Source organism: Sceloporus occidentalis, unplaced genomic scaffold (assembly GCF_023333645.1).
Source record: "Sceloporus occidentalis isolate IW3139 unplaced genomic scaffold, rSceOcc1.0.p SCAF_6, whole genome shotgun sequence".
Taxonomy (NCBI): Eukaryota; Metazoa; Chordata; class Lepidosauria; order Squamata; family Phrynosomatidae; genus Sceloporus; species Sceloporus occidentalis.
Genome location: NW_028316986.1, coordinates 90,079,529 through 90,094,226, shown reverse-complemented (window position 1 = coordinate 90,094,226; position 14,698 = coordinate 90,079,529). Strand labels below are relative to the sequence as shown.

Genomic DNA, 14,698 nt, shown 5'->3' with positions numbered 1-14,698 from the left:
GCCATAACTATGATGATAGAGTTAATTATAATTACAATGATGATTCAAATTTGTAAACACAGGAGATTATCACACCCAGGAATCCCGGCGGGAGAGACGTGGGATCTAAAAGACAAAAACAGATATTATTGCATTTACCTGTGTCCAGACTGTAGGCAGCCCGTATCTACTTGGGCAGCCCATCTGCAACCTGGACATCCGCCTCAGCTTTTTCAAGAAGAGGAATATATCATTTTTGAAAAAGCTGCGGGAGAAATCCGGGTTGCAGGTGGGCTGCCCAAATCGATATGGGCTGCCAACAGCCTGGACATGGGTAAATGCGATAACATCTGTTTTCGTCTTTTAGATCCCGTGTCTCTCTGCCGGCATTCCTGGGTGCGGTAATCTCCTATGTTTACAAATTTAACAACAGGTACTTATAGGAGTCCTCAGACACAAGTAACTTTTTAAAATTAACTTCCCAAGCTTTGATTGCTAGTAGAGCTTTTTAAAAAGGAAATGTATTTTTTATGGCAATGAGTAGCCAAAAAGGGGATATTATGTTCTGATACAGAACAAGACCTGCTTTTGAGCTTCCTATTCAGTTGGCCTTCATTGTAGAAAAACAACAGGAGTAAAGGACACTTCTCAGCAGTGCTAGTCTTTATATACTAAATATGCACTGAAAGAGAGAAAGCAGCAGGTTTATTCTTCAGCTTTAGTGACTGTAGATCCCCAAATATTTAAATACTTCATTTGTACAGTAAGTGTTTTACTTTTTCAACAGAAATAGGAGGGGGAAGTTCATTGCCAGGAAGGTATTTATTTCATCTCATTATGTCTTCAAAGGAGAACGTATGACATAGAAATCATATCTTGGGAACATCTCGTCTTATTTTCAGGCAAATGAGCACACAAGTACCCCCAGGCTATTACAATATTCATGCCCCATTTACTCTTACAGCAAAGCGCTTTCTAGGAAAGAATGTTAAACCAGAGTTCACATCACATGCCAAAATGCTAGAGGCAGAATGTTTGTCACCCTATATGAAATGCAGAGTTCTTCTTTCAATTTGGAATAATATCTTCATATTTGCGGTGTAGCACAAAAATGACACCTGAAAGGCATATTATTCCTGTTTCTCTCTTCTCAGGAAACACATAGAGAGAGAGTTAACAAGAACCATACACAACTAATAAGCAAATGGATTCTTGCTTTATTTTTATTCGAGTTGAAAAAAGGAGAAAAAGAAACCAATATTTTCAACATCATTCATAGGTGTCACCTGGGAAAGATAAAGTCTGCTGGTAAAGTTATTTCTACTCCAGCCAGCCAGTCACCCTCACTGGTCACTCTTTTGTTATCAGGGCTGGCCTGAAACATTTTGCTGCCCAAGGTAGAACAGTAATGGTACCTACTCCCAAAGTCAAGGTGCTTAGTATCCAAGGCCACTCCCAGTATTTGGGCACCTGAAGCAGAAAAATCCCACACATGATTGTCCTCCGTCCTGGCAGAGAGCCAGTATGGCATAGTGTTTGAGTGTTGGACTATGACTCTGGAGACCAGGGTTCAATTCAGCTTGGCCATGAAACCTACTGGGTGACCTTGGACCAGTCGCATGCTCTTAGCTTCAGAGGAAGGCAATGGCAAACCTCCTCTGAACAAATCTTATCAAGAAAACCCCATGATAGAGTTGTTTTTAGGGTTGTCATAAATCAGAAATGAAGGCACACAACAGCAACAACAGCAAAATAACTTAAATAACTTAAGGGGAGGAACCTGTCCTTCTTAAAGTGGTTGAACAAACTGCCAGGAAGTACTGTGAACCCTGAATAATACTATCCTCTTTCTTCCAGCTGTCCATCTCAGTGCCATGTTCTGACATTCTGTAGTGAGTCCCAACAGCATCCCAATGCTGGAACAGCACAGGCCCAGTGCTGGTAGAAAAAAATATAAAACCTGGTCTGTTCCTTGCTCAGTTTCCTTATTCTGATTATGTGTTTAAAGGAAACTTTACTTTCATTTAAGCCAGGGGCTGGCAATACTGACTAGAGATGTAGGAAAGAAGAGAAAGAAAAAAGAAAAAAAATCTGAAGGGTCACTGTTGTCCACCCCAATTTAAACTGATAATGTGAGGATTATCCCTGGAGAATGGACAGTGGAATCAAAAATGTCTGCGGGAGGGGATGCAAAAAATATTTTATAGTACTTGTGGATCCTGCCTAATTAGTTGTGGAAAGGTTGTTGGAGGCAGTAGACCAAGATTGCTGAGAGCCAAGAGAACACTTCTATGCCAACTTAAAATCCTTACAAAGAGAACAGATGACGAAGACAGAAGCTACAATGAAAAGTGGTACATTGGGTTAATGATGGCCCTGTGGGCTGCAACAAACTAGCAAGACACACAGTAGGCATTAATTTTCTCAACAGACATATACAATGGTGCCGATGCTTCACCATGAGCATGCTGCATGAATTCCAAGTGAATGTGCAAACATGTAAGGTTTTTTGAGATTTAGCTTCTGTGAAACAGGGACAGTGAAAAATAGCTGCTTTTCCTCATTTTATCACCTTTCCTCCTCAGACTCTCTGTAAATCTTGTTTCTCAGTGTGAAATATGGCAGAGCTGCTTGCTGCAGCAAGTAGCTGTTCATTTCAGTTCACAGCTATTAGTTAGAAATAACACAGGGGTTGCATTGCAAGATGAATTTGGAAATTTTGAAACCATGTAATTCTTTTGCCCATTACAGGCTCCAGTTAGCATGGGCTTTGAAAAAGGAATTCAACAGAATAGAAATTATTCCTATGATAATCAGTATATCCAGCAAATCTGGACATTCTGTGCCTTAACCCCCATGACTAATATTTCTATTTTATTTTACCAGTGTAGTATAATGGTTTGTGTGTTGCTGGGTTATGACTATGAAAACCTGCTGAGTGATGGAAACCTACTGGGTGACCATGGGCAAATCACACTCTCTCAGCCTCTCCTCCCTCTGAACAAATCTTGGCAGGAAAACCCTGTGATAGGTTTGCCTTAGGATCACCACAAGTCAGAAATGACTTGAAGGCACATAGCTACTAAATGAAAAGAGGTATCATAAAGCAAATTAAAGGGAACCCTAAGAGCATCAGATCCCATCTGATCTTGGAAGCTCAGCAGGGTCAGCCCTGGTTAGTACTTGGATGGGAGACCACCAACAAATACTAGGTGCTGTAGGCTGAGTATTCCTTACCTAAGAAAGCCCTATGTGAAATTCATGCCTCGACAGGCAACGTCAGGGCACATAAACAGCAAGTAGCAGGGCAGCTCAAGAGACTTAACTGAGCTTTTGATCAAATTGCCAGGGTGGGGAATGTGCAGCCTTTCACATGTTTTGAAGAGCAACAGCCATCAGATGTAGGCAGCATAGCCAATGGTAACAGGTAATGGGAATTGAATGACTCCAAGATAGTCACAGGTGCCTGGTACGATCCATCTTTCTGAGTACGATCCTCTTTCTAGGTAGGAAAGATAAAATCATATCTCAAACACCTTGTAATTTAAAAACAATATTTGATTACCAATTGGGGGCCTGGTCTCTACTGTCCTTTTCAGACAACAATTCAAATATTCCCATTCCTTGCAGTAAAAATACTATGATATTAAATTAAGTATGAAAAATTGGTGCTGTGTCATGATGCCCTAAATCCACTCTCTACTCTGCTTAACTGTAGAGATGGCCTTGCTATCAGGAATCAGCTTTCCTGAGGGTTTCCAGAAAGAGCCTTGACAGAACTGCCACTGCTATCCACTATTTTAAAAAGCAATTGAAATTCTACCAATCTAGGAGATAGAAGGCTTGCAGCCATGTGTTTTATGAATGGATCACTGCATCTGGTATGCTGTAGAATATTGTTTTCATTCCTCTTAACCCCTTTGTTCTAAGGGTCAGGATATCCTGGTGCTAACCACTACTGGAAAACCATATAATTGCAACAACAATGGTATAATACTTAAGAGCTTTATTTTTCATAGAGCTTCAGCATTAAATTACTTCGTAAATCAAGAATATTTTCAAGACACAATTTAATAACAGAACACATTAATGAACATTTGAAAAACTCTTAATAATACAGCCATCGTCTCTTTGAGATGGAACCACTAAGGTTGCTTGGACAGTGGGGGTATCATGCTGCTGCTTCTGATGATTTTGGCACCAGTAGGACAAACTTGTATGGTCTGTTTTTTGAAACCTGAGGATGTTAACATTCAATGCACTCTGTTTTTCGTCTTTCCTCTATGAATGAAGATCCTGTTTATTTCCTAGTATATTTTTCTTTCTAGAACAGGACAATATGTTTAATTTTAGCCCAGAAAAAAATAAAAATTAAATCTTGGGAGAGTGAAATTAACATCCAAATTAAATTAATCCCATGACTTTTCCCCTAAAAGGCAGTAAATAATTGGTGGGGGAGTGTGAGAGAAAGAGAAAGTACTGGTATGGTTTTATTTGCTTTTTTCAGAATGCTGAAAGTGGTATTTACACTCATTCCATTTTTAACTCTAGCAAACAGGTTCTACAGGCATTTCTATGGTTTTAAAACCTGCTTTGTATAGTTTTAAGACCTTATTCACTCTTTAAGTCATCTGTGTATACACCCAGAGATGAATTCCTCTCCGCATGGGGCTTGGAAATTTATTTCGTGGATTACAAATCCCATGATCCAGTTGTAGTCCAACAACGTAATTTTTTTAAACTCTGCTCCCTGATGAGTTTTATAAAGTCTTATGCAACCTTATTAACTGTGAAGCAGCAAAGGTAGAGAGACGGTTTGTTGCCTAAGATTAACCAAGGACCTTATCATACTAGAACAGAACAGGATTTAAATTAGAATCAAATTAGGAAAAACCTGAAAATGCGGGAAGTTTTTCACACGACGTTACTGCCAAAGTGAAATAACGTGAAGATAGGGACAGAAACAGCAACTTTTTACTTTTGGGAAGTTCTGAAAGTAAAAAGCTGCCATTTTTGTCCCTTGTGCCTTTGCGTTATCTTCATGTTATTTCATTTTGGCACTAATCTCATGTGAAAAACTTCCCGCATTTGCGTGTTTTTTCTAATTTAATTCTAATTTAACTCCCATTTCTGTTTGGGATTTCATGAGTGTGATACGGTCCTAAGTGATCTTATCAGACAATTAAACCTTAGAAGAGTCACTTTGGGTCCCAGAGATGGAGAAAGGCAGGATATAAATTAAAACAACCAATTTAAATAAATAAAGCACTGCTGGATCAGACATTCTGTTCATGTATGGGCTATGCTCCAAAAGAAATCCATCAACAAAACATGAACACAACTAGACCCTCCATCTCACATTCCCTGGCAAATAATACATAGAAGTATACTGTCTCTAATACTTAAGGTGCAGTCATCCTGCCTAGTGTCAACTGATGGCCCCATTCCCTATGACTTTTATCATTTCCCCTATTAAAGTCCCATTGACAGCCATAACAACATCTTTTGCCAGTGAATTCCACAGTTTAACTATGAATTGTATTAAGAAGTGCTTTCTGTTATCTTTCCTAAATCTCCTACCATTTAGCTTCAGTGGATGCCTCAGGATCTAGTATTAGAGCCTGAGGCTGCTGCCACAGTGCAGAATTAATGCAGTTTGACACAGCTTTAACTGTCATGACTCCATCCTATGGAATCCTGAGATCTGTAGTTTCTTGTGGCACCAGAGCTGTCTTACAAAGCTACATATCCCAGAATTCCATAGAACTGAGTAATGACAGGTAAAGCAATGTCAACCTGCATTAATTCAACAGTGTAGATGCAGCCTGAGAGAGATTATTATGAAAGACAAAGCAAACCTTGGCCATAATGTGGCAGACCTGAATCAAGGTGCTGGTTAAGTTTGGGAACGTTCCTTTTTTTGGACTATAAATCACAGAGTTCCCCAGCCAACAAGTTTTGTTTAGTGACCCATCTGTTTCAAGGGGAGAACCAGACACATTCTGATGGGCACATTTTCCTTAAAACTATATAAAATATTTTTGGGCTTGTTATTCCCTCAGGCCTTTAGATGTGCCAAATTTCACTTGCCAGATAATGGGAAATGAAAAGGAATAGGAGGAACTGCAACAAATTAATGACTCCCAAATTGCTAATGAAACAAATGTAATTCTAAGAAATGAGTAATGAAACACATGGAACTCTTCATAACAAAAACAAATGGAAGAGGAAATGAAACTTTTTTGAAAATGTTTTTTTGAAAAATAAAAAGTGGACATGTCAGTCCAGATTCAGCTATTTAACCATCCTCCTTTATATTTGCTGACTGTTGTTTCCTCTAGCAGCCTCTGCTGAGTTAGTACTGGATCTGTTTTGTCTTCTTCCTAGAACAAAGGCAAGGAGGCTTTGGTCTTCTACATGTTTTGGCCTCAACACTTATCAACTCCACCCAGAATGGGATTGCAGGAGCTGTAGGCCAGAATATCTGGATTGTGAAAAGTGCCCACTGGTGTTCTAAAGAAATGATGTTATTATGGGTTGGAACAGCAGTGGGAAAAGAGTAACAAGAGGATTTCAGAAAAATGCCCCAGCCTCATGAAAACAGTCTCACAGAAGTTAATAGAAGCTAATTTAAATTCCATTTATTTCAACGGAATGCTATGGCAATACATTTTTTTTCTTAGAACAGTACTATGGTACTCTTGTGAACATAATTATTAATATATTCTATTTATTTATGTATTTTATTTCTGTCTTGCCTTTATCCCTATGCAGGCTCCAAGGTGGCCTACAGCATTTTAAAAACAGGGTACAGTTTAAACACTATTTATACCAAAGTTTTAAAAGAATTAAACAGCAATTCAATTAAAAGCAGAAGGTTAAAACAATATAACAACACAGATCATAATAAAAAGATTTTTAAAAAGCAACCCCTGTACAAATACTTTCTGTTACATAGATTTTAAACCAAATATTAGTAGTTTTATATGCATATTTAATATTTTATTTGTTGTGAACATTGGTCTTCTGTCTTATAAATGGAACATGTGGAAGGCACTTTATCAAAAGCTGCTTTGCATGCCATGCAGTAGAAAGAGAGTTCTGTGGCACCAAACTGTTAACAGATCAGAGGACTAGCCTGGTTTACAGAGACCACCTTGTGGAATGTGTTCCACAAAAGCTTCATGCCACAATATTTTCTTCAGTATTATTTAACACACCACTGGATTATTGGATTATTTTTCTCCACTACTTTCTTTGCTTTAGCCAGTGCATTAACATAACTACTCTTCTAAAATGAAGTGAAAAAGATGAATAGAAATGAATGATTTAAGAGCTAGATGGTGCTTTGTACACTAAAATGGAATAAATGGTGTATGTTTTTTTTTTATTAAGGAGGTAGTCATTCTGTTAGTGAAAACATCCAAAATGATGTATTATCTTTCTGTGGGTGACACAAATGTCCACAGGGCAGAGAGGAGGTCTGCTTTGGTTTTGTCTTTGAATGTGAATAATGAGAATCTCTTTGAGTTCTTTCACTAATCTTCTAGCCCACCCAATAGATGTCCTTACATGAACTCACTTCTTCACTCAGGTGAAGAGAACAGTGAGAGTACCAGCCTTTTTAATGTTCTTTTAAATGAATTCACAGTGGAATTGAGAAAGAGTGAAATTTCAACAGCTTGTTCTTTCACATATCAGTCAACTGAGGAACCTTTTCCCTCTCCCTCCTTACCTCCTCAGCAGTGATCCTTTAAAAAATATTTCCCTTTTTAAAATGGAATTTTAGATTCCAAACAAATCCAGAGGTGTTTGTTAGATATAATACCACCACCTCTGGATCTTACTGCTTTCCTGATTCATTTCATTCACAGTTCATTCTGGAATGTGAAGCAATGTTATTTCCTGTCCAGCTGGAGGGCAGCTGAGGTTACAAAAGTGACTTGATGAATAGGCTGCACTTCAGATTTGCTGAGACTGAGAGCCAAACAACTGGGAAGAGGAAAATGGGCTGAGGAGGGGGCCCCTTACATTTCTTTGCACATAAATTCAAATGCAAGCTGTTTAATATCCTCATCGTAACATAGTCATTAGCTGAATGAGGAAAATGGCATTAAGAGCTGTTACCCAGAATTAGGTAAATGTAAGTCATTTTTGTGGCTCTCTTCCATCATCATCATCATCATCATCATCATCATCATCATCACCAGAATGTCTGGGAAACAACTGGGAGCAATCCCTAATGGATTGACAAAACATCTGAATGAAATGGCCCTAGAGAGGATCCATCACAACAACATTAAAAAAGTGAACTGCTTGGAACATGTCATATTATCTGATGATAGTATACTGATTTCTAGTTAGTTGGTTAGAATCTGAATCATTGATGGTTCAAAACTCCAGTTGATAATTCTGATAAACTGTGGAACCAATATAGGCATAGGTTGGCCCTGTGTTCAATACCAGCAGTTGTTCACATTATTTTGCCTGATTGTCATAGGAATGGTATATAAAAACTAATAGAAGTTTGAAATGCTTGGGACCAGAAATGTTTCTGGGTTTTTTTTAATTTTTAATTTTATTTTGGAGTACCTGTATTTGCATATATGTACAGAATGAGATATCTTCATTTACGTTTCATATACACCTTGTTCACATACCCTGAAGGTAATTTTATACAATATTATATATAGTTTTGTGCATAAATCAATGTTTGTGTGCACTGAACCATCAGAAAGCAAATGTGTCACTATCTAAGCTGCCCATGAAAAATGTTTTGGGTTTTGAAGTATTTCAGATTTCGGAATTCCGAGTAACCTGTACGCCAGTACTTTTGCGTTTAAGTGGTGGTCTTAGCCAAGAGGGTTAAAAATCAAAAGAAAAGAAATTTCCTCCTCCTTCTCTTCTTCTTCTGGTTTAAGTCACAGCCTGGGATTAATCAAGTGCAGTTCACTTGAAACCTTCAAGAGGAGGAGGGAAGAGGGAGTGGGAAGAGTATTTACATGTGTGTGAGAAAGAACAGTTTCAGAACACTCACGACTAGGAGGCTTTGAGAGGTACATTTCTGCACGGAGTTTGTCAATTTAATATCAGAAGTCATAAGGCTGCTGTAAGCTTAAACAAGAAGAAACCTCCTCCATAAGCCAGAACAATGATGTGTGTCACTTTTATTCTTCCTGGAGTCTGAGGAGTTTTCCTCTCCAGCCGTGGCAGCAGTCTTGTTGAGGATGCCTGTTCTGAATAGGTTTCTCAGCCTGTCAGACATGGGTAGGCGGTGGGGAACTGAGGAAGAGCTGGTGTCCTTCTCCACGGGCAGCCCTCCCGTTTGTCAGAGGGGGACCCTCGCCTGGGAGTTACCCAAGATGTTCAGAATGGTAAAACTCATTTGGAAATCAAAAAGTGAGCTCCGAGGGACAAAGCAGAGAAGCCTTCTGGAAAGTGACAGTAGTCCCAATAATTTTCCAGGTAAATTTAAAATTTGTCATTTGTGTGGGTGCATTTCTAATCAGCTTGAAAAGCAAACAAGCTGCACATTAAATAATATATTGCTTGAACCAATGAAGTATGGGTATGGATACTTTTTTGTGTGAGAGACAAAGCAGTCTTCGATATTTAGGAGTTGTAACGTTTATCAACATGTTTATTTCCTTTTTAAATTGGAAGCAGCATTCCCTCTGAAATGTCAATCATTCATGAAGCATCAAATCATCTTTCATGCATCATTAAATTGCAAAAGTATAATGACTTTCCTGAGAGTAAACTTCACAGAAGTCAATGAAAGTTTATTGTAAGCAGGCCTGTGTGGGATTCATGCTATTAATGATTATACTAAGAAAAAATATTCTAAGTTTGAGATAATATTTTCTGGACCATCAAGTATGGTCTATCTTGACTTCTGTATATGCCAAAGTTTTCAATGTGAGGATGTAGTGAAGTCCTGATAACTGTTTGGCAGCTTTGAAAGTCTGATACTTTTCCAATCCCCTTACAAGATGTTCTGTCAAAGCAGCACATGAGTGAGAGGGGAAATGACTTTAAACATTAAAAGCACAGTGCAGTTTTAATTAAATATAAATTAAGTCTGCCAACCTCAATAAGAGAGAGATAAGTACATGTTTCTCTTTCTACTGCTGAAATCAGGAGGAGCTAAAAGTGCTTAATTCTGTCTGGGTAGTATTACTTGTTTTACTACTTATTCGTAAATACTAAAGGAGTATGGTGATCTGAAAGTCAAAATAAATAACTTGGACCTCAGAATGAAATGCTTTCTGGTTTGGGGTTTTGTTCCATTTTTCTGGAACAATTTGGGTTCTTGTACATTTCAAAACCACCTCTGAGTATTCTTTCCTTAAGAAAGACTGATGAAATTCATAGGGTTGCCATAAGTTGACAGGTGCCTTGAAGGCATGTACACACTTTTTTTTGTAAACATGTTGAATGTGTGCAAAGGAATCTTGTATCACCTTTGAGACTAATTAAAAGCTGGTAGCATGAACTTCCATAGACTTGAATCTACTTCTTCAGATGTTATATGTGATTTCCCACCTGTGTATATGTTTTTAGTCAAATCTGGCAAACCATAGCAGAATAACTTTTTTTTAATCTTATAAATTAAAAACAAATCATACCATATAGTCCTTAGCAGTACTTTGGGATGTCTTTGTAATATTTACATATAGATATTTAAAGAAGAGAAAGTATGGAATAATCTTGTGTCACTGAGACAATGTATTCATACTGGCGGTGGCTGAAATATTAATTTATTTATTATTTTGAGATGACTTTTTTGACTAGCTGAACTGCCTTTAATTGATTAGATTGGCAGTCTAGAAAATATGCATCATATTTTTTCTAGATATAGATATATGAATTAGAGATGGATAGACTCATCAATTTTGATTTCTCTACTTTTTCATCTTTCCAAACCAAGTTCATTTTGTGTCATATTCACATTAGTATGCAGTTAAATAATATTTAGTTGGATTTTCAAATGCATGCATTTCCAGTATGCATATTTTGTATGTCATTGTGCCTAATGTATATATATTTTTAAGCAATTTTCCGTAATGTGTGTTTTATGCTGGTCTCACAAATACGTTAATGTATGTGCCTCTATACATTTTTATTTAAATTGGTGAGTTGCATTACAAAGTTTAGAGAAGTACAAACACTATGGAACAGTGGTTTCTGTTTGTGAATTAACTGAGGAAATGTGAATTTGCTACATTCTCATGAAAATTTGAACTAAGAACCTGATGTGTTCAATATGAATGTGAGTAGTGCAAAGACCACAATATGAAATAGACAAAGTGGTGGGAAAGGGAAAGTGCCAATTTTGTGCTTGCTGCACCAACTTTTGGCAGCATTCATATTTCTTAAACCATAGAAGAGTTCCTAAGTCTGGTTACTGGCATGTTATTTGAGGATTTTTAGTTTATAATAATATTGGGATCCTTGAAAGGTCTAGGTACTGCATGGAGGGGAAAGAGGGTGACAAAATAAGAACATGAGCTCCTCATAAAAATTCTGCTCCCCAAATGAAATTTTCCTTCAGACCCTAAATTTTCAGCATTACAGTAATGTAAAAAAACTTCAGTTGAACATTTAGAAATACAGTCTAGGCATCCAAAGAAAAAGGGCAGGCAAAGTTATCAAGGAAATGTAAACCAGCAAATATTGGTATTCTAAGTGTGAATTATTTTCAATGTTTCACTCTCTGCAATACTAGAAATTTGGGGATTAAAGGAAAATTTGGGAAGGGGCAAAATGCTATCCTTTTTACCCCACCCCAATAGCTACACCTTAAGGGTTTCCCCTCTTCTCTCCTCCTGGCATGTCATCTCTATTGGGATTTTTACAAATTAATGTGAGCAAGAACATTATCATATTGTGGAATATCAGAGAAATAAAGCTGCTACTGTCTTCCATCCACCATTTCCCTCTCCCTAACTGCTATATAATAGAAATGTACAGCCAACATGAGGTTACAGTATGGACATGTCATGCTGGCTAGTCCACAATATTTTTTCTGTCAGAAAAGATGTTTTGGGCATGCTGTAAACAGCAAAAAACTATGTAAGGGGCTCGACAGACGGGCAGCTAAAAGCCACCCATCTTTGCCCCTGTTCAGTGCTGCAACAGCCGCATGCTACAGCACCAATGTGCTCCCTAAAAGAAGCTGCTCTAGGCAACTTCTTTTTAGGGACATCACAGATGCACTCGCACATTATGATGATGCCCCTTCCATGAAGCGCCGTTTGGGTGCTCTGATGCCTGTGCATCAACATGGCACGCCCCATATGGATGGGTGCACGCCAAGATGGTGCATGGGCACTGATGGTAGGGCTTGCAGCATGTAAACGCTGAGCCTTACCTAGCCCCACTTTTGGGCCCAGGCTGGCGCAAAGCGTCAAAGTGTTGTACCAGCGTTGTAGTCATCTATTGTAAGAATTAATAGGCTCTAATTCAACATTTTTAATTTTGAAATAAGGCAAAGATTTAAAAAAAAAACTTGCTGTGATTTTGAATTTAGAGAGGGGGGCATGTATCCTGGGAGGGTTCGGGTTGAGTTGAGGAGTTTTATGTATTTCTTTTGGAAAGATGGCTTCTGGTCCACATGACATTTTGTTGAATGGGGAGGGAATGACTAGGTAGGTAGCTGCAGCCAAGCATCTGTGCTTGCTTCAGTATTAATAATCGACCTGTTTTTTTTTTGTTTTTTTTTTGGGGGGGGGGGGAAAGGGAGATTAAATATTGGGTTTAATTTTGTTTTAATAAATTGGAGGAATAATGTCATTCTCCAGAGAAACAGTACTATGTACTTGACTTTTGCAGGCTAGAAGCAATTTGTGTTCAAATGACATTAAAAAGTAGAACTCTTTCCGAAGAGGTTATTTTGGGTAACGGACCAAGCTGTGTATGATTTCTAAAGTAATTTGGCTAGGGAAAGCAAAGGAAAAATTGCACACGATTTTGAAGTTTTGTGGGGCAATTATCAGCTGAATATTGTGGAGAATGGATCTGTCAGAGGGACATGAGCTAATCCTTCATCAACCACATTTTGTGGGCAAGCGGTACTGGAAAATACTGGAAAAGTTGCTGGCACAGGAAGAACAATATTGCCATCTATTTGTTATAACTAGAAAACAGCTGGTCTGGTGAATTTAGTAAAATATGGTTCACTCTAGAATTTCTCATATATTGGTGAAGAATGTGTAGCCATATTGAAGGATTAAATACTGGGTTGTTTAGAAAGACAGAATTTAAACAAAAGTGTGTGCATAATACATAGGTTCCAGTAAATGTCAGAAGTCTGATTTCTTCAGATCTGTGGACCAATGAAAAATGAAAAGCACTGTTTTCCAGTATCTGGAAGGTGGTTGTGCACAGCAATAAGACTTTATAGATCATTATGCCTGATAGTGAAGTAAGTGTGTATAAAATGGAAGTGTGTGATCCATAGCCTTCTAATGAAGGAACAAGTAATTCTCAGACTTCCGTCTCCAGAAAAAGGTATGACAGGGTGGAGAAGGGTCATAGGCTTTTGAAGAATTGCATGGCAGGATATCCACAGGAAGAAAGAAAATAACCATCCTTTCAACTCACAGTCCATGTACGTCAATGATTTGGGATGTGGGATTGCAAACCACAGGCATCGTAACAGTTCTCCAAATACTCTAGCATATCAAATAAGAGAACCCAAATTACAAAATACAACAATGGAAAAATGCTTCACTGGTCCTGTAAAGCATAATTGCACTGGACAAAACCCAGTATAGAAACAGCAAAGCAGCATTTCTTTCTCTGTTCTTCAATACAGAACTCATTGAATGATTTGTCTAGTAAATTTGTTCTGTGCTACATCAGTCATCCCCTGTGAGCTCTTTGCCTTCATTGAGAACTCTCTATCTGTCTGTCTGTCTGTCTGTCTCTATTTGTCTATCTATGTCTCTCTCTCTCTCCCTTCCTCCTCCCTGCTTTCATGGTTAAAGACTTGGCAGCACTCTGCATATAAAGTGGGATGGAGACACACAGGCATTTCAAATGCTTTCTCATACAATAATGATACAAAAGTGTGTACTTGCTACTTTATTTTTCAGATGCCATCAGGAAGTGAAAAGTCACAATAGCCTCTCCCTTTTCCTGTAGATCTTTTAAGTACACCACTGCCTGAACATTTCCCAAGCAGATTGAAATCAATTTCACTAAATCTCCTAAGAAACATATGTTTTAAAACTCTTTGCTTTGTAATTTCCCAACAATAACAAAAGCAAAATTGACAAATTAGTATGACTTCTATTAGAAATACACTGTTAACCACTGAAGTGCACCATCCTTAGTCACTAAATACTTGCTGGAATTAAGTACTTGCTAGGACCACTATCAGAAGTTGACTAAAATCTCAACTGTCTACTTACCCAGTTATTGGAAGTGGTACTCCAGCATGTGTCCACATCATGTTAGAGTTACTTTGGCTTTTTAATTTCAATGGCTAACCCATTTCATCAAGTGACAATTACATTTTCCAAATTGTAATCTAACTGTCAAAGAGAAATCCTGTAGGATTTGGCTTAAAATGCTGTCAGCAGAGCAGTGGCATCACTAGGCTTGGTGACACCTGGTGCAGATGGGGAGAAAACCAAGGTAGTGATGAAGCCACAAGGGGTGAGCCCTGCCCTTACTCCTCTTGCCCCTTGTTGCTTCATTGACAGTCCAGCTC

General features: G+C 38.1%; 1 protein-coding gene across 3 annotated transcripts in view; it reads left to right on the top strand.

The window, feature by feature from the left end:
- PDE7B (phosphodiesterase 7B) overlaps positions 1 to 14,698 on the top strand; it is a 262,193-nt gene that overhangs the window by 139,165 nt on the left and 108,330 nt on the right. Inside the window, exon 1 of one of the 3 annotated variants that reach the window (XM_089530314.1) lies at positions 9,207 to 9,444. The exons of the other annotated variants lie outside the window; for them this stretch is intronic. Coding sequence (XP_089386440.1) covers positions 9,207 to 9,444 — 238 coding nt within the window. Of the gene's footprint in view, positions 1 to 9,206; positions 9,445 to 14,698 lie in introns of those variants that run through there. 3 annotated transcript variants of the gene reach the window in all.